This window comes from Aulostomus chinensis, chromosome 3 (assembly GCF_037954235.1).
Source record: "Aulostomus chinensis isolate RoL2024-O1b breed Wild chromosome 3, RoL_Achi_v1.0, whole genome shotgun sequence".
NCBI classification, from domain to species: Eukaryota; Metazoa; Chordata; class Actinopteri; order Syngnathiformes; family Aulostomidae; genus Aulostomus; species Aulostomus chinensis.
In genome coordinates this window covers 23898303-23925676 of record NC_141322.1, presented here as the reverse complement: position 1 = coordinate 23925676, position 27374 = coordinate 23898303, and the positions used below count along the sequence as shown (strand labels likewise).

The 27374-nt window shown below is 41.1% G+C and overlaps 1 protein-coding gene across 4 annotated transcripts; it reads right to left on the bottom strand.

The window, feature by feature from the left end:
* Positions 1 to 785: 785 nt before the first annotated feature.
* Positions 786 to 25616, bottom strand: arhgap40 (Rho GTPase activating protein 40). 4 transcript variants are annotated; one of them, XM_086199849.1, is made up of 15 exons: positions 25504 to 25616; positions 14353 to 14573; positions 12759 to 12979; positions 12084 to 12162; positions 11248 to 11396; positions 10044 to 10209; positions 9338 to 9429; positions 8867 to 8944; positions 7256 to 7415; positions 6391 to 6473; positions 5296 to 5502; positions 4977 to 5120; positions 4599 to 4750; positions 4297 to 4352; positions 786 to 3468 (listed from the first exon to the last, which is right to left on the bottom strand). In XM_086199849.1, exons 2-15 carry the CDS (start codon positions 14552 to 14554, stop codon positions 3362 to 3364), a joined length of 1896 nt encoding a protein of 631 aa, XP_086055975.1. In that variant the 5' UTR covers positions 14555 to 14573; positions 25504 to 25616; the 3' UTR covers positions 786 to 3361. The 4 variants fall into 4 exon arrangements, with proteins under 4 accessions (XP_086055975.1, XP_086055974.1, XP_086055973.1 ...); XM_086199848.1 differs by having other exon boundaries at positions 25372 to 25520; XM_086199847.1 differs by lacking the exon at positions 25504 to 25616 and adding an exon at positions 20088 to 20241.
* Between the last annotated feature and the right edge of the window lie 1758 nt (positions 25617 to 27374).

Genomic DNA, 27374 nt, shown 5'->3' with positions numbered 1-27374 from the left:
CAAACTCACAAAGATGTTGGTTTTTTTTCCCCCTCTTGCATCACGTCTTTGTGACTCCAGCATGCAGAGGAAGCCAGCCACGTATACTTAGCTTAAAGCTAAGTTGTATCTTTATCCAACTGTATTCTCAGAGGTCCTGAGCTAAAAGACAAACAAACCAGTCAGATTCTGCGCTAACGTGAACGAGAAGCTGCGGCAAGTTAAAAACGCGCAGCGATTTCTGATTTTGGAGCTGAAAAAATGTCTTCATCAGCTCAAGACATCTATTTCAGTACTGGAAAGGCCAATTCTGACTGGAATATTCCTTCAATCCTACTGGAATTTCTTTAAAGACGCTGATTTTCAACCACAGCTGTGGTGTCCCACATGCTGCATTTTCCCAAAATTTAGAAATGCATCACTAAGCTCTCCAATTTGGTGTCATAGAAAAAAACAACTAAACAATCGCTGCAATGTGATTCATCAATTGTTTCTTTCGTGTTTTAAATGGGAGGCGATGAGACCTTGACTAATCAAAGTTGATGAGGCAGTTCGATGTGAATGGTTTTTCAAGGAACGATGGTGATGATTAATCAAGGAACTGAGTGGCGCTGGACTCTGCACCAGCAAAGGCTTAAATCGCTCTATTGATTATAGCAGCAGAAGAAATTCTTGTGTGTGTGTGTCTTTTAGTAAATATAATAAACACGGCGGTGAGATCTGTAGATTTATATGAATGATGAATGTCTCCCCCGGTGATACCATCTCTGTGCCACACCCATTATTGAAAAAAATAAATCATTCTTAACATTAGATTCACATTTATTGACAAAAAAAGGTTTTCTTCCTACAGCAAAGCCTATTTTAGTCATAAAAACACTGACTTGTGTGAAGGACATAAATATACATTCTGATGTTTGCTGATAGGACATCTAAAAAATGAAGATGTCTCTCTGTTCAAGAAGGACATGAAGATGATGATGAGGTCAACAAGCACACTTTGATCACAGCAGTGTCCCTGCAGCAAGACTCCCTGGGTGATTATATAGATAACACTGCTTCACAGATACCTAATGTCTAATATCTTCACCCCAAAGGATGGACACACACACACACACACACACACACACACACACTTTCTCTCAAATATACACAAACACATCCACAGAGTGTAGTATGAACTTCCGCCCCCTGTTTCATCTTGTTCTTCAGTGTATCCACGTGTGTTTAAACAATATGTGTCCATGTGCATTGTGCTCCGGGTGTTTGGAGTCACACGGCGAGCCCTCTGGGACGCTGCATCAGAGGTGACCTAGTTCTCCTGATTGTCAGCAGAAGGCAGTTTCATCAGTTCGCTTTGTGCCGAGGCACTGAACTGTGCCTTGGACCCTGGGACAGGCCAATTGGACTTGTGTAATGAAGCTCATCACACACATGCACGCACACACACACACGCACGCACACACACTGCTGTCGGGGTTCAGGGCAGCAGAATTTATAACAGCCATTTATTACCTTCCTCTTTATCAAAGAAATGTGATTCCTCGGTGCGTCTCTGATGCATGCACAAGGTGCCATTACAGTCCATTATGAGGAGGTGACAGAGATGGAGCAGAGGGTGTTGATAGATGTTGGTGCCGGCCGCCTGTCATTACTCCGTCTATTGACTGTGCGAGACACTTCCCACAAAATGGCGGCGGAGCACCAACATGGCTGCGATTGCGAGGACTAAATGATTCACATCTGAGGTTCGGTACAAATTGCTGCGCTGGACCGTTGCTGTGCCGCCTCCTAGCAGAGGTGTGTGTGTTCAGGAGGATCAGACGTAAATACAGCCATTAAAAAAAGAAGAAATATATACAAGAACACACAGAGATGTGAAATTTACCACGAGATACTGATTGACTGAGTGCAGCGATGCCATATTATCCTACACTCTCACTATTCTACGGAATACTCGTCAAATACAGAAGCAACAACGGTATCACATTCATATAAATAATAACCCCAGCGTCCCCCAGGAGTCTTTCCGCACCTTAAGCTCCACTCAGGTTTAAAATGAAGACCAGCTTCACCGTGTGTCCTTCACAACTCCCTTTAGAGGTTCAAAATCTGCTGTTGAGGGTGAGACATCAAATCCCTTCATGTCAAACAAAAAGGCTCTTTGTGTGCACACTCCTGTTCAGGTTAAGGGTCCTTGGAAGGGTCATGGATTTGTAGAAGGCCCAGGAGACGGCAGGGCTTCCCAGATAAGAGGATGTCAGTTGATCAGGGTCTTTGAATGGCACAGAGGAAAAGAGGAGCAGGTGCAGAGGAATCCTCGGCCTTTTCTTAGTCAGTCAAAAGAGAGAGCGCATCTCAGCCGGGGCTGGGATCAGTTGGTCGATTAGTCAGTCTGGAGCTGGCTTGTTTAGAGAACTGAGGTCCTGCTGCCCCTCCACATCACCTCCTGCCCAACCTCTGCTTCACTGTCAGTAAGTTTTTATTTGAAGCTAAAGAACAGTTCCTGTGTTTTCTGTCCACACTCTGATACGTGTTCAGAATCGCTTTCTGCAGTACTGTTTTCTTAATGCCATGTAAACCAGAACTGATTTCTATAACGTATTTCAAGAAACCTGATTTACCCACGTAGTCTTGTCCTGGAGAACCTGCAGTTTGATTGCCATGGTGATCAGGTTTCTCATCTGATTTTGACATGTATGCTTCAAAAGGATTTTAAATAGAGATAAATACACAAAGAAATACAAACAAATGCCGTATCTTGTACAAAATGAAGTGTTGAAACGTTGAATATGGACAGAAACCACTGGGGGAAAAGACACCGTCTGGCTGATTTATGTGGAGCAGAGGCGAGCCTGGGAAGGGGTTGGGACGTGGGCTCGATAGCCAGAGGTGCTCCGCATCCCCATCTGCTCCCTCATGGTTGGAGATGATTGCTTGAGAGAAAAGATGGCGGACCAAACTGCCCAGCCGCTCACCCTCTCCTCTCTTTTTTCTGTGCAGCAGGTTCCTTGTCGGAAGTAATGAGTCACATCGGCAGCTTAGCTTGAAGGGTTGCAGAGAGAAAAGATGGAGAGAAAGTAAAAGGAGAGAGAGAGAGAGAGAGAGAGAGAGAGAGAGAGAGAGAGAGAGATGGGAAGGTGGAGGGAAAGAGGATGAGGGCAATGTGTGTTCATCTGATCACAGACAGTTTTTAGGCTCTGCTCCTGGCAGATTCTTCATCTGTTTCTGCTTCCTCCATCTGTCTGCTTCTCCCTTGTTGCTCCGAGGAGGAAATGGACACTGAAGAGAGCCCTGCGTGGGTTGGATCTTTTTTTAGGCTCTGCCTTTGTCGCTCTTTTGCAACCTGTTCCCGGATGTCTCTATCCATCCATCCTCCATGTCACATCCCTCTGCTGGCGTTGGGTTTCAGCTTGATGACCCACTCTCCTCCAGAGTTGCTGTTGAACAAATCCAGAAGGTGTGTGTCGGGGTCCAGACAGTGCTCACCTGCAGAAAATATACAGTTTGAAGGTTGAATTTACAACAAACTTCGAGCTGCAGCAAACAATCTGCTCCAGTGATCTGAAGATTAACAATCAGGAGGAAATGAGAAGTGAGCCTTCCAGTTGCTTACAAACACAGTTGTTCTTAATCACAAAAAGACTTTTTAAATACTCAGTTTTGTCTTACAGACAGGGTGGAACTTCTTGCTCCTGACATCTTTTGTCTGTTTCTCAGAACTAGTAATCACACAGGCATGTAAAGACTTTATTACACAAGGTACACACACATAGATGTCAGATGACACGAGTTACATACAGACATCAGACTTTATTTCCTGTCTGTAAGAGCACATTCATGAAACCTTGAGTGTTTGAGAATAAATGTGTGAATAATGTCTACAAGTGTCTTGTTTTGTGTAACTTACTGTCCAACAACATTTAGTTAACATACTCAACAGACAAAAATGGACCTGAGAAGCTGTAACTGGTAAATCTTTGGCATTTCTGAAAAATGCCCTAGATTATTACAATTGCTTCCATCTGAGGTACTAACATGTCACCTGAAAAAGTTTCCAATTTAAAGCTGAACCGACTGGAAAGTTTTCTTTGTCAACACTGATTGTTCGGTGTGTCAGCTGCCCTGCGAGAGCACAGACATGTGTGTAATGAGCATTTGTCTGCTCTGATAACTGCAGATGCACTCCTCGTGTCTCTCTGGCGCTCGCACAGTTCATTACATAAGACCTTGCCTCCCTCATCAGCTCAGTGGGCGTAAGACATGCAAATATCAGTGCTGCTCTGATCAGAAAAAAAAAAAAGTGTAGCCACTCACCAATATTTCCACCCACTTCATAGAGGGCACAGTCTGAATAGGCCATGGAGCCATTTCTGTTGGAAGACACAGAAATGCATTAGACTCTGCTGAACCAGGTAGATAAAGCGGGCACTATACGTGACAGCTGCCTGAAAACTAAAGAGTCAAGAGACAGGTTCACGAGCGTCAATCTGGTATCATTTTTCTAAGCAATTGTTGGAAAATAAGTACAATTTATGCAATTTATTTGTGTCTAAATGTAAAAAGTGCATACAGCGCTAAAACGAACAGGCAGCTGAGGTTTTTGTGCAGTGTTCTACCTTCGCATTTTGCCCTTCCCATTTTCAGGGCTGCGGACAAACTGGCGATGAAACTGGGCGAGCAGGTCTGAGGCCCGTGAGTTTATGTTGAGCTGGTACTCCATGGTGCTGCTCACCTGATCCCCGACCTGGATCTTCACTGTGCGGCATTGCTGCAGGGCACAATCAGAGTGTGAGAGTATTTATCACCATGAAACTACAGCAACATACTCCCTGTTGAAACTGAATAAATGCAGAGAATCAATAACTTGACTACTAAAATGACATTCCATCTGTCTGTGACAAGATTATATAAGTAAGTCTGTCAATTTAAAATAATTGACAGTGCAGTATTTTATTGGTTCAAAAGGGAGCAAGAGTGTCGCAATGCCAGCTGACCTCTGAGGTGTTTTTTTCAGGTTTTTCTCGACTGTCTGTGTGGATCTTTCTCAGCAGGTTCTTGATGCGGCGATCGTAAAACTGGTAACGGCGGTTACTGTTCTCATTCAGCTTTCGAACTTGGCTCATGACAAAATTTGGGACCTAGAAGAAAGAAAGGATGATGAATCTTTGTGTTTTCATGTAAAGGATGATTTACGAGAGAACAAAGAGTCTGAGTCCGTTTTTGCAATGAAAATGAAATGAAAATTACTAATAATAGCTATTTGCTTAAATCGTCAACCTTCCACTCCACAGACGTTCCCCCGCCATCACCTACCGTCCAGAGCAGGTCCTGGTAGCGGATGAGGAGCCTCATGACATCAGCTGCCTTCTCGGCCTGCCCTTTCTCCGCCCCCTCAGTGAGTCTGCTTGGAACAGCCTTATGGAGGAAGAGGTTGGGAGCCATGATGGTGGCGACGGCCCACAGGTTCATCCGGTTCCTCTTCTCCCTGGAAACCACCTTACTGAGGAACTCAAGGAGGGCCTGAAGGACACAGATGAAGACATGCATACAGATGAATGAAACACGCATGTAAACCCCGTTTTTAATCAAAATACTAGATTTACAGGAGGTTGAACATTCATTCTTTCAACTGAACTGAATTAAGACATCAAGGCTCAATTAGTTAGAGAAATCACTGAAGCACAAAATACAGAATAAAGAGCTCTAACAGGGACTGAATCATCCCTGACACATGCACAGAAACTTTCAACTGCCTCCGCTGGACTCAAATTAATTTGTTCAGGTGGGTTTCATGCTCCTGGATAAGTAGAGGTGACTGCACACTTGTTTCAGTGAAAGTGAGTCATGGTTAATGCAATCCATTATATAACAGAGCAGAGTTTAAAATGGGGATTAAGAGCAGAACAATATAGCAGTGCATTATAAATCAGGGCTTTGGTCTGTCACGTTTTATGATATCGCACATTAAAGCGAGTCTCTGACAACCACAGGGAGCGCACGTTAGGCCCGGCTCACACCAGTGATTCACAACCCAGCACAACAATTTTAGGGTTGCAGAGAAAGTTGCAGTGGTGTGAACCAGTAGTTGCAAGCAGGCAAGTAGTCAACATATTCATCCTGTCAAATCTCCAAGTGCAGTTTTAGAATATTTTCAAGGCGTTTTGGAATACTCTAAACTGACTGTAGGTGTGGCTGTGAGTGTGAATGGTTGTCTGTCTCTATGTGTTGGCCCTGTGATGGACTGGTGACCTGTCCAGGGTGAACCCCGCCTCTCGCCAGAAGGCTGCTGGGATAGGCCCCTTAACAGGATAAGCGGAAGAAAATGGATGGATGGATAGAAGTATAAACCAACAGAATTTTTTTTCTGGATAGAGATTTATGTGTGTGTGTGTGTGTTTGTGTACATACCTTAAGCGTGTTCCTGTTGGGTTCAGGCAGTAGCAGGATGAGCAGATTCAACATGTGTAGTTTCTGCTTGAGCTCTGTGATATCTATAGGAGAAAGGAAGCAAAGGCTGAAAGCACACACACACACGCGCGCGCGCACACACTTCATTTCCTCTGTGTTTGACTAAGAATAATGGGATATCTAAAGATTAATGGCATTGTGACAGGCAGCCATTAGCTCTGTTATCTTACGTCTGTGGTCACAGTCATTCTTCACAGTGAGTCTCCTCACCAACTATACATCAGTGAGTCATTAAACAGGTTCTATTAATATCTATCACTTTGTATTGAGGTGAAACTAAAATGAAAACGGTAGCTGAACTTTTAGACTTCTGTGTCACTAGGCTTGTATTTGTGGCAGTGCAGGGACGCCTCTTAAAAGGCTATCAGCTTGTTCATCTTAATGTTGATTTCTCAGCTGGAGCAGAAAAGATAAGCGCCACACAGCGTTGTCATCACGGGAAAGAGACTTTAGGTAATTACGAGGGGAATCCTGCTGAGCTGTCTGGAAAAACAGCAGTAGAAAACATGTTGAGGAGGATAAGAGGTATAACTGTGTGTGGTTTTATAAGCTAATACTTTTATGAAACCGGACCAGACATGGTTTCCAAATACATCATAAACACATCACACCAATCAGTAATGCAACAGCCCAAACTAGAGAATTAGTAAACACTGCTGAAGCTGTCTTATCTCCAGGAAGAAGAGGATCAGCCAAAGTACTGATATGGTGAAGGTCTTTCAACTGATTTAAATGGCTGACAGTCATCACATGTTAAAATGACAAAAGCTGAAAGTAAACCCATTTTCAATCAGCTCCCACTAACCTCTGACGGCGCTAAAAGTGTTGAGGTACTCGGCGGTGAGCAGAGGAGCAGGAAGTTCCCGGATGAACTTCTTCAGAAGTGCGGCAGCGTCGTTTGGACTCACGTCATCCCAGGTGACCTGACCTGTGTAGAAGTTGGTCTCCAGATTCTGCTGTAGTAACTGAGGAAGGAAAACAATGACAAGTTCTCAAAATGGGTAATTTAACATGTTTCAATGCAATTATTTAGTCAAAGACAATTTCAGTTCTGAACACATAATCTCAGAAACCAGCCATATGATAATCGCATCTGGGGAATTTTTTTTCGGGGCTTATGGTGCAGCCAGTGGATATCTGTTCCAAAATTTCTCCTTGTGTTCTCTTCATGATAAAATTAGCGACTTGCATTGTAAGAATGGAGTTGGTAATAAGGCGATGTCTATGAAGCATATGAAGGCAAATGAAAGTCTAAGTCCCTGGAAACCGAATGTTTAGGGTTGCTAAGGTTTCCGGGGGTTATTAAAGTTTACAATTAAAATCATGTTGTATTCAAAAAGCCAAAGTATTCAAAGCTTTTCACTGCAGTTATGTTGACATGTTGTTGCTGGGAGACACAACACTATGAGTGACCCAGTTCAATGTAGGTGCGGTTGTAGTATTGTGCACGCTGGCTCACAGGAATGGCTGTTGCCAACTAAATACAACTGAATAATTTGCAGGTGTTTGCTTTGGTATGATACGTAAAAAGGCCTGTCATTACATGAATATTTTATGTCTTTAACCATAATACAGAGACACTGTATAAGAGCTGATTACTTGGCAAAGATGTCACTCTCTATTTGTGACTTGTGTCCATGCAAATACTTGCAGCTTTCTTACTGCTTCCTCGGTAACAGCAGCAAATACATGTTTCTTACATCCAGTTAAATTTCAAACGGTTTGGGAAGGATTTGCACTGACAGCAATTGATCACTTCTTCTCCTTGTGTATGTTGGGTTCTGTTAACAGGACAAATTAGCAGACTATTCTCATCATTTAATCATTGTACACTGACCATCGAAAGTGACTCAAAAATGTCGAATGAAAATTCATTTTATGGCATTTATCCTTCGATTAACTGCAGAAAATTTTCCATAAATATAAAATACCGTAATAATGTCACCGTAGTGTAAAAACTCAAATTATTACTCAAATAATTGGATTTTCATTACTTTTTTCTGACTAAGCATTGATTACTTGTTTCCTGGTAAAACAGGTTTTATCCCTCAGGGCTAAATGGCGCCCTCTTCTGGCAGACTGGATTTAATTGCTTCACCATATACTACACAGGTGAGATTTAAAAAAAACTATTTTGAGGTGTAGCTCACTGAAGCTGTTGAAAAAAGAGGGGATTTTGTTTCTTAAGAACTTGTTTTCAATTAAATGTCAACTGCAGTAAAGTGGGTTGAATTTCCTCATTACTGATACACCATCTAACAACTATGCAGTGTCATAATTTTGTTTACCCTTTTGGTCAAGACACAAAAGGAGATAGGCAACACACATTATAAATGAAATTGGCAAGTTTGTTAAACAAAATCATCTGGTTCCATGCAGCATTTTGTCACAGGCACATGTGGATCTAATGTTGTACCTTGATTCTGGACTGAGACCCCGGAACCCGCAGGATCCCCTCAGAATCAACGCCTTTCTTCTCTAAAAAAGTCAATAACTGCAGAGAGAGAGAGAGAGAGAGAGAGAGAGAGAGAGAGAGAGAGAGAAAGAAAGAAAGAAAGAAAGAATAGAGAGACATTAGCAAAGACTGAGGCCTTTGAAGATAACGATCTCTTGGTCACCTCTGCTGGTGACTCTCAGTAACTGCTGCTACAGTCATTCAGGGTGTGGTCAAAGCATTTCATTTTCAGAGGACACTGGAATGTTCTATGTGCTCTATCTAGAGACTTAGTTTTTTAAGTTCTATACAAAAGCAAAAACAACTGATCAGGCAATTTATGTCAAGCCAGCATTTAGTAAAGATAGTACAGAACATCAGTAGTTTTCTACACTCTTCCTCTTTCTACATCCCTTCAATTGTCTTTTCCACAGATGTAATATTGGTTCTCACCGTCTGCAAGAACAGTGGAGTCAAGGTGTTGGGTTTGACTTTCTGATCGTTCTCCAGCAGCGTGGCCAGTGGAACACCAAAGAGTGTACTCTCTGTAAAAAACAAAACAAAAACATGTCACTGTCCATGTCCACATTTCTCTGCTGGGACATGCTAGGTGTGACATTAAGCTATATTGTGTGTCTGTGTGTACACATAACAAACCCGTATTTACATGTTGCTGCTTTTGTGTGTTTATGTATGTATGCATGCCGCCTTGTGGCGTATCAGAATATGGCTGGTAACCAAAATTGCACAGTTAAATTATGAGAGACTCACTTAGAGCTTTAAGAATGTCTCACCCCGATCTATCCTGCTTTTCAGTCCTGTTTTGTTTGGGGTATCATGTACTATGAATGTAATTATGTTTACTAATCATGAAACAATTAAGAAATCAGATGGGAATAACGTAGAAGTGTTCAGGACTGAGGCAGCAAAGACAAAGAGTGGAGTCACTGCTGTAGACAACAATTAGGGTGCCTGCTTTGATTGGCCCACAGTCACAGTCAGATGCAAACTATGAGTAACAGAAGTGAAGGAAATGCTGTGCATAGTTAAAATGTTATGAAAGACAATGCCAGTTTCTGTACGTGTGTGGGTGTGTGTGCGCGTAAGTTCCTTATGAGCACATGCCAACAAGCACTTTTGTTTGTGGGTGTTGCCGTACCTGGAATTTTTCTCTTGCTGGTTTTGTGCCGTTTGACCTCCAGCTCCAGGAGGTCGCACAGCGCCGTCATGTCGATGAGAGCCAACTGACGCACCTTCTTCATGTCCGTGTGGGAGAGATCTTGGATTCGAGTGACTCCTAAACGGCACTTGGGACAGATTACCCGCTGAGGGGGTGAGAAGATGGAGAAAGAGAAAAACATACTAAGACAAAAAAAAAGGAAGGGAAAGACTGTCTTAAAGTAAACATGGCAAACAGGTATCCACGTAACACACCCACAAATTCTTCTTCTCTGCCTGAAACAATTGATTTAGCTTAAAAAAGAAACATAAATCTGCTAAACTCTGACACACTCTCCTTTTGTCTGGAGCGCATTTCTCCATTCCTTTAATCATCGATCTCATCACTGAACAACAGTGAAGGGCAGGTTTACGATTAGTTAACTATTACGAATGTGTGAAAAGGAACATCACACCCTTTAAAAAATATTAAACAAACTTTTAAACCTTTGTAGGAATTTTGTATTTTGAGCTTTTATTGCCTTGAATCAAACAGGAGATGTGAAATTCTAAAGCTGCTAAATAATTACAATTACCTGTCACGGCCATCGATGGCAAGGGTTGAAAAACTTTATTAACAGAAATGTAACATCATCCTGAAACAGAGGTCCACCTATTAAGTATGCTCATGTATCATGCACGTCCCTGCCCTTCAACAAAACTGACACCATTTTTAAGCTACTTGTTTACACAGGGTGTACACAGGGAGCTAAATTGCGCTATTTGCAAGTTCTGTTCTTATTTTATGACTTTATTTACACATTTGCAAAACCACCCCAGGTGGAAAAAATCATTTAAATCACTCAAGTTTTCCTGACAGTAAACAGGACAGTTGTATCATTCTTAAGCCTCAATGCCCTGTATAAAAAGCAACAGACGTCACAGAATCAGGCCTGCTTGTGAAGAAACATGGTAAGACAGTGTCACACAAGACGTCAAAACTGTTGTGCTACATCTCATGCCTCTGATCCCTGAACTGCGAGCTATCTAAGATCACACACAGCAAGAGAAATGAGATGGCTGTGCTTGATTCAGTGTCAGTTAGTGAAGAGGAGGATGTAGGGATCGTAGGATATAGGGAACCACAGTACTGTGGTGAGTGTGTGTCAGATGAGCTAGCCAGTGGGAGAGTAGCAGATGCTTACAGGCAGGGTGCCATCCTCTTTCCTGCGCTGGGTGTTGTTATGTGGCAGTTTGGCCTGTTTGAGGAAGATGACAGCCTGTTCACAGTAAGCCACGTCAGTAATGAAGAATTCCTCTTTGGGAGCACCTCGCTGATGTTCTGGTGTCACAGCTGAGCGGAGAAAGAAACATGTGCCATTTAAGGAAGTCCTCTTGAGAAAAAAACTCAATGGCTCATTGTGTTAGTCTTCAGTCACATGACATCTGTAGTTAAAACCGTTTAAACATCTACAGCTGACTTACAGAGAACCTAAGACATTCAACATCAGACAAACTGGCACGTATGATGCAAGACTTTCTCTGGTTGTTTTTTTTTTCTGGTTAAAAAACATAAAACACATCTATTACTCATACAACAGTGGGGTTCGACACGTGAACTGTGCTTTTAAGAAAGGGACTTTCGCTAGCAGCAACAGGCAGAGATGATCTGGGGATTTATCTGAACCGATTAAAGGATCCAGACAGACATCCTTCATCAGGCTCTCACAAAGCTGCTGCTCACCTGACTTCTAATATGCGGTCAAAACTATAAATAATTTCCAAGATAATCAAGAAGAAAGCTTATAATGTTTAGAAATGAATGACCTTCTAAAACTTGAGAATGTTAGGGAATCTGTAATTGTGGATATACATACAATATATCTTTATAAAATGTATATCCCCTATTGTGGTTCCATCACATCTAACACAAGGCTGTTTTGACACATCAGATTATTATAACAATTAATTGTCAGTGGCTACAGACATACTCTCATGAATTACTTATTCCCTCCACATACAGATTTCTTTTAGCTCTTACCTGACAGTGGTGTTTTGCCCACGGTTGCCATGCTGTTTTGGGCCAGATCTTCACTGTGATGAGACTCAGGCAGAAGGCTCTGGTGAAAGAAAATATTTATTTAAATGTCACAATTTCTGCGAGGAGCAGTAGTTTTAAATATCAGTCTTGTAATATTTTATCTACCACTGTAAATAAAAGTGTTTTAGTTTGTCCAGTGAATACAGAGAGAGGTTCAGTTGATAAAGGACTGACAAGGATCAGAACAGTGTCACTATTCCTCTCTCTGGGCTGCTCAGACAGACAGGGAGGACAAAGCCTGGCCTTTACAGGCGATTAGCTTTTATTGTCACAGGTCAGCCCCTCTGCGTGGAACATGACAGCAGAATACACTGGAACAATAGTCCAGTCCCTCCCTGAGTCCTGAGTGTGTCACCAGGGACATTTGTGCACTTTTTTTTCATTTTCAGCATGATGACATAAACTCACTGCTTACTGTAAGCATTTATCAGAGACTAACAACCCTGTAACAAGCTGATGAATTTCTATACATCCAGGAAGTGTAAGACTCATAATAACTTGTTATGCGAGATGTACATGCTCGCATGTGACTCGCATCTCGTATTCCCACCAGGTGTTCAGTGTTCTCACAGACTGGTAGGGAGTAAAGGATTACCTGAAGTCTCAGATCTTTACCTGACTGATGGGAGAATGGAAGATATCGCGAACGTCGCGGGGTGCTGGTTTATTCCTCTTGCGGAGTGACAGCGTGTAGGATTCAACTCGACGCTGGACGGCCTCAGCCTGGGTCCGGGTCAGAGTGGACAGCAGCACAGCATTGTCCACATTTTCACCGTCCTCACTGATGAGCGTTGACAAACCAGCATCGGCCAGCCACTGCTCCTCCTGTTCACCCTCTGAGAAACAGACACGTTGAATCACAGTGTAAATAGAATGCTGAAGGGATGACATGGTTTTGTAGGCCAACCTCGAAGTTAGCATCACCATGGGTTCTCTTGACCTAGAGCCTTACAGGTTCTGTTCAGCCATGTGGTTCCTCTTTCTTTTGCTTCATGTCTGGTGTGATGATGTTTCATGTTCTTGAAAAGTTTAGCCCCTTCCTAGCAGCAGCATTTGTGCTGTATCTTCTGACTTACTTTTTGCCGTAAAAACAAAATGTAAAATATATCTTAAGCTTGTTAACCACAGACTTTACTTTGGGCATTCAAACTAGTAGTTTACAATATATAGTTCCATTACAACTTTTCAGCTATAAATATATAAATAATTATGTCATGTGTACACTTGGATGCATGTCTAGCACCATAAGCAATCTTATAAATAAACAGGAAGTTAACAAATACTCTATTAACCTTGAAATCAAGGTTTTTGTGAATGTAAGGTCAACTTTTAGTTTTAGAGAGAGATGAGTGTGAAGCTTTAAGTCAGCAGCAAAATGACTGCATTAGCTAACCCTAAGTTGTCATTTTTTCAAAATGCTATCTTCAAAAGTCCTAATTTACAGTTTTAGACAGTAATTTGTTTGGATCCAAATTTTAAAACACTTAATCCAAAATTCTAAAATTTGCAAGCTAACATAAACTTTGGCAGTTTGCTCAGTTAGCATGACAAATTTACCCCACGCAGCATCCTAATAATTCACTGTTGACGTTAGAAATCATTTGTGAGGTGCTGTGTGGCGAGAGCGTTAATCTGTGTTAAACACAGTGACTGAACCAAAAGGTGATCCGATGCAACTTCTTAGATAGTTCATACAATATGTCAGAGGTAGGTATTCTAAATATAGCACAATAGGAGTGACAGTCCCACTTAAATAATGATGAGGCATGATTACACACACACAGACACACACACAAAAGTATGGAGTTGAGAGGGTTTGCTCATTAGTAAAAATAAAATGGTGCCTGTGTTTAGCATCACATCAAAAAGATCTATTTAAATCAACACATTCAGATCATCTGAATCAGCATAATAGAGATCAGTGACATAAAGTCAATATTCATTAGCAGCTATTTGATTTGTGAATATAAACCACCCCCTTCCACAGAGTAGTGATAGTGTTGTCATGGTGATGAGCACTTCTTTGCTGCAGGAGAGAAACCTGATATGTTGCTATGGCAGAAAGCATCCTTTCATGGAGGATCTCTGTAGCAGCTGCCTTACAATACAGATTTATAATTCAGCCACAAACACTCATGATTATTACCACAATCCAAGTGCCCCCCAACCATTGTGAAGGTATCAGTACATGAATAGCAGTTTTTATTACCTTCTGACTGTCTGGAATCTCTCCTGGTGCAGTCGAGGTCTGAGTAGCCACTCCCCTGTTGGATGGTCTCCACCTCACTCCAGAACGAGTCCAGGCAGAGTTTGTCGGGGTGCTGATCCTGATCCTGATCCTGGGAGGACGGCGTGTGTGTGTGTTCAGCGGCTGCCTGCTCCGTCGCGTTGGCCCAGGGCTCCACACTCATCTCGGTGGGGCTGGGATCTCTGGCACAAACATACACACACGTAAAGAAATCACACGCATGCATGCAAACAAGAAGCAACACAAAGACACACACATACAGACACAATCTCAGAAGAAATGGTGGAAACTGAGGTAGAGCGGGGTGGATAAATCAGCCGGGGGAGCCCGGAGAGATGGAGAGACAAAAGGAGTGGGATGGAGGGAGGGCTGGAGTGAGGAGTGGAGATGGCGAGAGCGGACACAAAGGGGGTCGCTATTGTTCTGCAAAATGTGGCCAGCAGACTTAGTACCTCTCACATCCACTAGATGTCACTGTTACAATTAGGGATCTGTTATTCAGAGGGTTCCACGCCCCAATTTACTTCATCAGTTCCCTGAATAGAACCCACAGACACTCCAAAATCAAACATGCAATGAATAATTACAAAAAAAATAAACCTCTCTCAGTTCCTTTTCTAAGAATACCACCTGCTTTTCCTGTGGAGGAGAAAACAAAGGAAAATATTCTTCTTTAACAACAATGGGACACATTCAGCTGGCAGACTCATTGCAAACTCAAGCACTAAAATGTGACCTTGCGAGTACAGACACAGGAAGTGGTCAGCTGACGAACACTGCTGGCGTGTGGTTCAGTCACATTTTTCTGGACAGACTCTCAAGAGACATACCACACACATTGTAGTAGTCAATCTTTACAGGAATGCCAGATGTCTTATCACACCGACATGAATGTAGACAGACAATGAAACAATAGTTTCCTGATGCATCAGAACTTACCTACTCATCATACCCTCAGCTTTAATGCAAGGAGAGTATCATCATGTTTTTCATACATGCCCGCATCATGCAAACCTGCTGATTCCAAATCAGATATCACATTTGTTCTGTGTCTGTGTGTGCAAATAGACACAAATAGAGAAAAAGGAAAATGTGTGGCAACACGGTGGTGCAGTGGTCAGCACTGTCGCCTCACAGCAAAAAGGTTCCGGGTTCGAGCACCGGCTCGGTCACAACTTCTTTCTGTGTGGAGTTTGCATGTTATCCCAGTGCCTGCGTGGGTTCTCTCTGGCACTCCAGCTTCCTCCCACAGTCCAAAGACATGCAAATGGGGACTAGGCTAATTGAATACTCTAAATTGAGTGTGAATGGTTGTCTGTCTATATGTGTTGGCCCTGCTCAAGGTGAACCCAGCTTCATGTGCGGAGGCTGCTGGGATAGGCTCCAGCCCCCAGCGACCTTTAACAGGATAAGCGGAAGAACATGGATGGATGGAAAATGTGTTAAAAACAAAGTAACAATCATGCAATCAAACCTTCCTTCATACTATGAGTTGTTTGTGGTCATTTTGGAGGTGAAACTGTGATATTTTGTCAGCCCGATTCATAAAAATCAAATGGACAAAATATAGGGACACCTCTTTGTTTAACCTGGTAATGGTTTAAAGTCTGACTAATTACAGTCTCCAAAATGAGGAATTAAACTATAATGAGCCTAATAATCCTCATGAAGCGATTATTCATTGCAAGACTGTTGTATTACAGAATGTGCTGCACAGTGTTCAAGTATTCACTGGTTACATAACTTTAAAGGGTATTTATTGAAAATAGTGTGACAAACTAAAAGTTTTTTTATGCTACTTTTTACAGCAGCAGAGTGTCGCAGGTAGCGTGACAGAGATGAGGGCATGCAGAGGACAAGGAGTTACCAGCAATATTTCAGCAGTTTTCCAGCTTTCCCCCAGAATGGGTCTCTCAAAAAGACTTTGCGTCTCTAAATATCACACAATCTGCATTAAACTGTAAGAAATCATACACAGGTCCAGTATGCTGACTCAGTATCTGCAACAACTGAATACAAATCAAACAAGCCTAGAAATAGGGCAGCAATCAACATTTCCATTCTGAATTATCAAGGTGAATACTTCCAGAGGACCTTTATTTCTGAAATCCTAAGCTTTCAGCCACATAAACCATTCAAATATCTAAGTGTTCAGCTGATGGAGGACATTACGGTGTATTTTTCAATCTTTTTTTTTTTACTCCTAGTGGCAGTGAATGGAGGACTATTAGAAGTTGAATCTCTATCTGTTAACAGACTTGAAGCGTCATCACCATGCACCATCATTAATTTAAGTATTCAGCTTTATATCAGCTCACATCATTCACATTGTATTTTCATCTGGTGTTGCTTTTTGTAATTTATTGATTGTGTATTAGGATGGTATCAGTTAATGACAATTACTCATTTCTCTCCAGTTGTACATGGATACAGTTTAAATGTTCATCACTGTGAAATTGCAACATTAGCAATACATCTTTGGGGAACGATGTAATGCAAATGTGTGCAATTAATCCTATGCAGATTTTGATTTGAACCTCGAAGAATTGATTTGTCTAAACTATGATACCGATACAATGTGAGCATTAATGTGACAAATAAGTATCTGGTTCGCTACGTCCACCCTCACACATAGCTCACACATGCTCATAGTTACTCATGTGGATAAAATAAATGAAGCCTGAGAGGTTTGCAGACAGCTGAATTACATGCGTGCGTTTCTGTTGAGCAGTGACGACAGCTTCGATGGATACCAGAATCTATTTGCACTTTAAAACAGGGTTTGTGCACCAAATACTATTAACATGTTTGAAAAGATCTCAGGTTTTAGATGTAAGGTCAACCGAAATTTGTCAGAACGAACAACTGCCAAATAAGTTTGGGACACATGTTCCTCCACTTAAACTTCACCGACCTTAAGCTAAGTATTTTGATGAGTTTATCATGTTGTACTTAACTTGAAAGTCACTTTCTTCCATTCCCACTGACAACTTCCCCTCGGACAACACACCATTAGCCACGAGAACATTAACAAGTCTTCCGTTGATCCAGGTTCAACACCATCTTTCTTATTACACCTACCTAGATTTTTTCTTGAGGGAAGCTGACTTCAAATTCCTGCGCCTCACTGGGCTTTGTGTTGGACGGAGCCTGAAACGGTTCAGCCTGGTGCGGGGAAATTGCATGGTGGACCCGAGCCTGGTCACCATAACCTCCTCTCTGCCTCCCATATCCACAAGGCTAAAGGAATTCAGGAATTACAGTCCAGCACAAAACCTGGCTTTATCCAGTCCTGGTGGTTGCACAGCGTGAGTGTGTTGTAAATCTGTCCACTGCTCCAATTTCTCTGTCCGTTGACAGGAAGTGATGTTTGAGGTCTTTGCAGAGTCTTGGGACTGTGTGGCTTATGTTGTGGAGCTGAGAGTGGTTGAACTAGAATGCAGGACAGAAGAACGCCGCCCTGAACATCAACGCATCATTCGCACCTGCCCACTCCCTAAGGTGACACACCCTGCTTGCATGCCTGATGGCCATCAACCTCCTCCTCCTAGGTTCAAACAGGAATGTAGAATGCGCAACACCTCACTTAAAAACACTGAAACCTTTCATTGGCATTCCTTGTTTTAGTTTTAAATAAACCAACTGAAAGTAAATTGTGAAGTCTCAAGCCAAAAAAAGTAAAATGTCTATTGACATGTTGCAGCTCTGTCAGATTAAGCTGCACGACTATACCTGAGCAAATTGATCAATGACTCTTTGTTGAAAAGACGAGGCTTTTTATCACCTCTGTGCTTATATGTCTCCTGTACTAACTTAATCAAATGGATCAAAGAATGTGGCTGTTTTCATTCCCTATGAAGTCTCATCATCTTAAATCAAAAAGCTCATACGTACAGAGTGTGGATGACAGCTGCTTGCAGGCTAAATCAAATCATACCTTATATGCACATACTAGCTTCATTATTGCACTATTCACAACTACATACCTACTATCCAAGTTCAACCACATACCTGAGCAAGGTACGCTCAGGTAGATGTGATGTCACTTTAGCAGTGAGCGAGCGAGCGCGCACGAAAAAGAGAGAGAGAGAGAGAGAGAGAGAGAGAGAGAGAGCATGAGACTGTTTCCCAAGTTCCTCAAGAGCAGCAGGTCCATCAACATTGCCTGCTCACAGCACTGCAAACCCCCAACCTCTCACCAAATCACTGACTCATCATGGCTTTTTCCAGCTCTCTTGTCATGCTGATGTCAGCCAGTATAACAGCTGTGGTTGTACACAGTCGAATAATCACTCAATACTCTAAGAAGAAAAGTGAGAAAGACAAGACTTACTTCAACTGATCAGAACACAATTGTATTTTAAGTAGTAGCTTAGCTGAAGTCAGTAAAGGTTTGATGATGCATTTTATGCCACAGTCCGATTTAAACTATTTATCTTTTTAGTTCTGGACTGATTGTGTTATTCACTTCAGGTTTTGTACTTAATTTTTTTTCTTGTGGGTTTACTGGCTCAAAGTTTGTGGTGTATTTGCAGTTTTGTTTTAGAATGGCTTCCTCTTGTGTTCTGGTTGTTTAAGGGTTTCCTGCTGAGAGTCTTTCCTGTGTGATTACCTGCCCTGTCCAAAGTGTTCCACCTTAGTTTGAGTACTGTGTCTAGTGAGCTTCTCGCCCTTCTGTATCTGATGGTCCATCTCTGGTCCCATAGACCCCAAGACTTCAAACTCACCAGGAAGACTTCTCTCATTAGTTAATCTCAGTCTGTCATCCTGGAGATGCCTCAGTCATTCCATCTGACCGTCATTATCAATGACATCATCAAATCCTAATGCTTCATCTGACTACATGTCACAATATCACTGACATCATCCAATCCTCATGCTTCACCTAGCTTAGTATCCCCAGTATCCCTTGGCCATGACCCCCAAGTTCATTTTCCAGCAATATAGAGACAAAAACTGTCTTGATTATAACTACAGAGGACAAAAAAGAGAGACAGTGAACTCAGGAAAAACATAACTATTTTATGTTAGCAGCTGTTTCTAATTATCTTCTTCTTACCAGCTAGCTGATATTCCAAAAAAAAAAAAAAAATCCTTTATGCTACTCTTTTCAGATAGAACCCAGGGACAACTGAAAATGTCAGGGTGATTAAATTGTTTCTAGCTGATTTACCCTCACATTAACAAAGAGAATCAACAGGAAAACCACAAGCTCTGAGAGAAGAATGGACCAAATGTCAAACTGTTGTCTGCACGATGTAGTCAGTACTGTAAGAAATAACACAAAGTAACCCCACCCAATAACTCCTGTCAGGGTTCTATATAGAGTAATCCAATAGAAAAAGCAGCTCATGTTGAAAGCAAATCTTGTGGGTGAATTCTGCTGCAAGCCTCTTAGCTCCCAGAGAATTCAACATTTAACTCAGTCTTGAGGTGTTCTCAAGGCCTGTCCCAAACTGTATGATATACCCTATGACATGGAAATGAGATTAACCCAGTCCAAAGCAGCACCGAAACAAGGTTTCTAGAAAATAGAGAACAGAACCTTATTTCAAAGACAGCTCAACTGTATCTATGAGCAAATGCTCACAGCACACTAACCAAGTTATGCTTATGATGAAGAAACCTAAAGCAGACATGAGCCCAAAGAACCTCCAAGACCACCTCATTATCACATGTCAAAAATCTAATCCTACCTGGCTTTGGCTCGCCCGATGCCTCGGGCTGAGAGCAGCAGCAGAGCCACTGAGCCACTTCTCCCCCACGGCATTCTGCCGATGTCCCCCCAAACTGCTGCGAGCTGTAGGAAACAGCAGCTGCTTGCCCCTGGCAAGCTGCTTCCTCACAATCTCTTCAGTGTACAAACACATTATTAGAACAAGGATGGTCTTGATACTTTGGCGGGCACGTCACTATATCGCATCCTGGAGCAGGAAAGGAGGTCTGCGTGGGGGTGTCAGAGGGCGGGGTTGTTGAATGGCTGACCGTGCAGGGACACTCACAGAAAGACTGAATGGATGATGCAGAGGACACAACAGCTGCATGCTTGACTGGCTGGAGGGTTTGACACACTGTTAGGATAAAGTTACTCTTGGGTAACATCAAGTTTGCTCCTCATTACTCACTTGTTAATCTACTCAAACAAAAGCGCAGGAATCTGTGCTGTTCTATAGCCTCTGTCCTTTTCATTTTACGACTGTGTAGGTCATGATCTTGTACACTCCTTTATTTATAACTGGGTGGAATTACTGAGCATACAAACAAGGTTAGGTAGAGTGGCAGGAAGGGTATTTGCTTCATTGCTGATTTTGTTTTCAACTAAATATGTTCAGTTCAATTCAGTGTTATAAATATAGCAGACAGAAAAGTGATCTGTCCACCATTTTACACAAGGGGAACATTTCAATGAGATTTTACTTAATTTGTCTCATTGGCAGAGAGACCTTGGAGAACGCAATAATGAGGATTGGACTTTGTAACACAGTGGTGTTGGGTAAGTTTTAAACTCTGAGATATCTGAAAGTATGTGAGCTACTCAATGATATAAATAATACTGTTACATGAGAAAACACAAGGGGAAGAATCTTGCTACACTTACAGTCTACCCGCTCTGTTACTTCATTAAATAAGCAGAAAGTGTTCCTGATAACATAAAAATCTTTTTTGTGCCAACTGCACATGAATGTAATAAAACACCTGGATACAGGAAGAGTGCCGGCCATAGGAGACGGTTTCACATAGTAGCAAACCTGTTTAACAAGTATGGCGTCCAATATGTGACACAATGTGGCTCAAAAACCCAATTATGTATAGACATAAACTGTAATAGAAGGCTGTAAAATAGATAGAACAACTTTGTGACATGCACAGCCCTTTAGAAATTACTTGTTTAACTATGATAATTTGATCTGTTTGGTCCAATAACATGAAAGTCTAGGAGAACCCTACAATTAAATAATTTCATTCCCATTCAAGTCAATAAAGGGTCAAAACTAGAAGTTAGAAAACTGGGATGATGGAAGTCTTGAGTGTGTTTGCACAATTCTCCTGTGTGTCCCATAGAGAATGATGCACACTAGCATTTCCTTTTACCCATAAGCCAAACTTTTGTGCTCATACACTACTGGGCAGCTTTTACAAGATTTAAGTAGTTCCACTTCTCTTGATACATCCAAGCAAATGTACACACATCTAATATGGTTCTTGGTGTGGTTTTATTCATCTTATCCAAAGGTAGTAACATTAACAGGCTCAGTTAAGTTTTTTTTTGTCGTTGACCACAGCCTTCTCTTGTACAGTGCTACAGATATCTTGTAGCATCTTCTTCATGTGGGTGCCTCCTCCCTTATAGGCTTTGGTGTTGTCTGCTGTTTGTCTACAATCAGGTCAAAACAGTTTAGAGAGACCAGAGGTCATAAGACTTTTTACCTCCTCATCCACTCCTTCTGCAAACACTAATTCATGCTCCTCACTTCACCACTGTTTCAGTCAACCATGTCAGCCAGAGTTCTCTCAAGACTTCTGAGTGTCTCATCTTGATTTAGTTCCAGGCAAAGTCTGAGAGAACCACCTTTCCACTTCTGCTGTGATTTCAGGAAGAAATATACTGTTTTCCTCTACACTACTACACCCTAGAGCCTGTCATGCCCAATCCTGCCTCTCTTCTTTCGCGCGAGTGATCTGTGACTGTCCTTCCTGATAAGACAAGCTTCCTGGTTAAGTCGACCTTTCTCACATAGTCTGACAATCCTGCTTAGCTCACATATATGCCTGGGGGGAAAGGAGAGTGGAGAACGTGATGGCATGACTCTGTGACCCTGCAGATGGCATGTGACAGCTAGCCAGCTCAGCCTCGTGCTCTCCTCATCCTCCTCTTGGCAAGCAGGGCACACAGACGGCACCGGGTGCATTGTGGGGTGAGGAGGACAGGGCAGAAAGGTGGAGCAGAGTGCAACGCAGGAGAGGGAGAAATGAGTAAAAAATGACTGATGATAAGAGAGGATGTGATGAAAACCTGGCAAATTTGATAAACTAGACAACTACACAACTCTTTGTTACAAAAATCCGATAAAGGATTAAAAAGAGAAACTGTGGCTCAGCCTGAAGCCAGACGGTACGACTAATAAGCAAATGGTGTCACAGACCCGGAGTGATACAGAATGTCACTCATACCAGTAACTCCACATGCAATTAATAACTCTGCTGCATACCAGCAAATACAGTCACAAAAACAACACATGTTTGCGATACACGTGTTGCCACCAAATGTTGGCTTTGGTATTCCAACTCTTGCAACACCATTTCTCACACAAAAAATAGTGAAAACAATGAAGGAGAAAATCAGAAGAAACATGGAATGATTTCACCACAGGCTCTTTTTCAGCCTGCTCAATGACCATGACTTCCAAATCAAGTTGATGTTGAAAATTTTAGGTGAGTGTGAGTTTAAAAATTTGATTTAACAAAAGGTGTCCACTGCACAGAGTTAAGGCTTAACAATTTGGAAAAAAAAAATCTAATTGTGATTATTTCAAATGACATAGCAATTGTAATATAATTCACAATTAAAGGAGGAATTGTCCTTTTTGTGTTATTATTCCTATTCTAATTGATAAACCTACTGAGATGATAATGTGTGACTTTCAAGGGGATCGGAAACAAACTAAGATATTCCTTAAATCTTCAGATTACTTTTTTAATGCTGAGATCTTTTGAGCACAATAAATAATTTTTATTTTTGTTTTGATACACATTTGGCCATTTACATATATGCTACTAGGGCAAATTTTTATTTTGATAAATTTTCAATTATTTGATCAGTCTCACTGCTCTTTACTCCCAAGTCAACTTTTTGATTTTCTTGTAAAAAGAACAAAAATTAAAAAATGAATAGATAAAATTAACATCAAAGGAATAAAAAGTACTCACTGTTCAGCACAAATTAGGAATTATCCAATGCAACTTCTGCACGAGTAAAGACCGTCTTTTAACATTTCAAATACATGGCGTGTAAAAAGATAACAACCACATTTGTCTGAGGGCAACAGTTCATGCTTTCTATTATAAAGTCTTGAAACGTGACAAAATTCCTGACCCATCATTCAACATTCATCAGCATCATGTGACTTTATTGCAGATCTGCAATCCTGTTTGACATTTTAAGTACCTGATCATTTTATTGCTCACTGAAAAGGGGACAATAAACCTGATGATGAGCATGTTAACTTGAGTTGGAAAGCCTACAATGTCATAAAAGTATGAAAGACCTTCAGGTCAAACTGGTGGACTGGACAATATTTCTTTTCTCAGAGCAATGTCACAAACAGTGAGCATCTTTCCCTGAACTTCATTAGTCCTCACGTTAAGTCACTCGCAGCATCTGTCTACCAGAGCAAAGAAGGACATAAGCCTCTACAGCAATCAAAGCTGGATACCCTCTCCTCTCTAGCCATATGAAGCATAAGTGGATTACACAAGCAGTGGTACTTTGCTCTTACCTCTCTTACCAGTTAGACTTGGAAGCACAAACACTATAGGGCTGCTGTTTTTAAGGAGGAGGTCTGCAAAGTTGTGCAAGCCACTCATTTCCTGCGCAAAACTGACCCTGAACAATAAAAGTAACTACTTCAAACTTTTAAAAGAATTCTCAAAAGTTTCACCATATCTGCAATTCTTTACAAGGCACAGAGACCAGCAGGTAAAATGTAAACTGTTTAAATTCATAGAATCTCAAAGAAATAATCCAATAAATAATCTGGTCTATTGAATCTTTAAAGAGTCATCGAATCTCATTGTTTCACCTCAAACATTTGATAGATTACGGCTAGAAGATCTAGTGGTAACAGCTATTGAATTCTATTCCTGTCATAAAGCCTGTCTGGAAAACTGCCCAGTGAAACACATAAACAATAACAAAAAAAACATGATTCCATATTACATTTATGAAAAGGCTGAGATGGTGTTTGGGGATTAGGGGAGGATGTAATTTTTCTGGGAAAAATATAGATTATCGTAAATTAAAATGATCTTCTAATGCTAATCTTTTTAAGACTTCCCTCTGCATATTCCTGGTCATTCCTTTGGTGGCCAGTCAGTGACACAGAGGAGATTATGAGCTTAAATGACTGTTACATTAGATAGATTTATCGAATTTACACCTCATTCCTACCCCTCTCACTACACTGATATTTGTCTGTAATAATCAATTATTGATTTAACAGTAAGATCCAAACTTGATTGGCATATAATGAGCCTGCACATCAGACATTTCTGTTAAGAATTTAATTTACTTTATTCACTGAGAATAGTTCATGAGAATAATTCACTGAGCATAGCAAAGTGACTGCTGCTTGTTTGTATTGTTGTTTTCTAAATGGAAGAGACAGACTGATTGATAAGTGATTATTAGTTTGTATCCTAGGTCCCTAAAGCTGGGGTCAGGACTTAGTCAACTCCAAACATTTTGCATAGAAGACCAATATTTTGCGTATAGAAAACAAGTTAAACGAAAAGCTGGCAGAATGTATATGAGCATCTGTCTTGAGAAGATGTGACCCTGCCATGTTGGTATGGTAACCACCAGCTTCTGAAGTTAAATAACACAGTTATTTGGTGAACTACTTGCACAAAAAACCCGCGCAAATTTCACAGACCTGAACACCTGTACCTGGGGGGGGGGGGGGGGGAGAGAGAGATACTCACTCACAAACAAGTGCGGCTACATTCAGGCTAGCTAAACTGAACACAAGCGAACGCGCAGAGATGCACATAGCAACAGGCTTGGCAACCAGAGACGCTTCCAGACCGAGCAGAAACACAAAGCCTAACGGCCATAGTGGGCTAAACACAAAAACCACACGCACAAAGACACAATAGTGTTCATTTAAAGAACAGGTAATATTCTTATTAAGAACAATTTACACACTGCTGACTAGCTAGCATAAAACAAAGACACTCACTAGCTTGTTTAAGTGTACACACCTGAAACAACACCGTCGACACCCCCGGCGTTCGAAGGCTCGACTGCACGTGAAAAGGAGGTTTTTCCATGTGGTACAACAACTATGACGAGCCGAGACAACAAACTGATGGCAGGAACGAAGTTCGCCTTACTCGATGATGATGATGATGATGATGATGAGGGAAGCTGCTATGTCTTGAGCTGCCGTCTACGTTGGCTCCTCACCTTGCGGCTGACGTCACCGCGCTGGGATGCACAGCGACAAAGCCAAGATGAGATCAGCTCGTGCAGCTGTATAGGTTTGTCTGTTTGTTTGTGTCTTTCTTTTTTTCCCCCATAACATCCAACTTTTCAGACACTTGTGCGTAAAATTCAATAAACCGTCATCATATTTTCAACATAGGAATTAAACAGTTAAATATAAGTCTACATTATTTATTTAACAATGTTTCTAGCCTACTGAACATCAGGAACTGTAAACATTTATACGTTTATAATTTGTAAATATTAGCTTATTGATATGTACATGGTGAAATTTGCATTCAGATTTTTTGTAATTAAAACAAAATTTGTTCATATGGATTTTTCAGAAATTCAGTTGTAGAAAAAAACATGGCCTGTCCCATATTATGTATGTGTATATATATATGTGTGTATGTATATGTGCATATATATATACATATATATCTATATACATATACATATATTATATATGTGTATATGTATCTATGACAGACATATAAAGAAAGGAAGCCTGTGTTTTTTTGTTTTTGTTAAAGTGTTGTAGCCTTTATTGTATATCCCACAAATTTTAAAGAAAACTCACAAATACATATCAGATAGGATAGCTTAATATAATTTTTTTTTTACTATGAGTATTAAAAAAACAGCATTTTGCACAAATGGTGTCTTGGTCTGGGCACACTATTTTGTGATAAGTACTCAGGCAAAGATTGGTAATGAAAAAAAATTTGGACACATAAAAAAAATCTAAAGAAAATAGAGACTCATAAATTGAAATAAAAACAAAGGCACCAGCACGGACCAGACAAAGCATGTTTTTGTTAAGGTTTCACAACCTCTGAGCACTGATATATTTAGAAGTGCAGGCAGACGACTTCCTTCACAGTATGACCTCGATCTGGGTGCTGAGATGTATTGTAAAGTTAAGTCATCTGCATAACTCTTCTTGATAATGGCATAGTTTTTGAGTAAATATATGAGCTTAACCTCGGACACAGTATTTATTTAAGGTGTTTAACCTCACTGATAATCCTGCATATTACTTAACATGGAGAAGGAGTGCAAAGTAGACTGGGAGGAGATAATTCAAGCCATAGAGAAACCCATACAAAAAAATCTTTAATTGGACAGCAAAGCATTTAGAAAACAAGCTATATAAATACTGTTTCATCAAACAAACAAAAAACTGAAGGCCCCTTAAAAGTTAAGGCCATGTCTGGGGTGGGGGTGTTGTTTACATTTCTAATTTGAATTCTGGACCCAAGAGCTTTTAGCCACATCTTATGGTCTTGTTTGAGTTCCAGCCAAATAACCTTTTGTGAACCTGATATTTTCAAAATATGTAGTCAGCCTTTATGACTGCACTTACTTAAACAACTCTTATGACTACGTCTGGTAAAATATATCATGTCGTTCTTCTTTATTACAGTTAGAGTGTTAGTTATAAGTTGGTTTTGGTTTGATTTAAGTTAGCATTTGTTTGTTTTCTTTTAAAGCCATGTAAGGTAATATAGTGGCCCTTCAAGCTAACATGGACTACTGGACTTTCTTCAGTGTCCACGTGTTTAAGATTTTAACATCAATGTGTTTTCGGTAAGTTTAGAATGAACCAACCCATCCTGTTCCCTTCCACACCTGACAGTCAGATATAAATCACTCATGCCAGAGACACGGTGCTGCAGTAGGAAGATTTTATTAGTGGATGTCATTCCTTACATACTGTAAAGGCAGCGTGACTCACTCCCTCCGGCTCTGAATGTTGTCGTGCTGCAGACTCTAG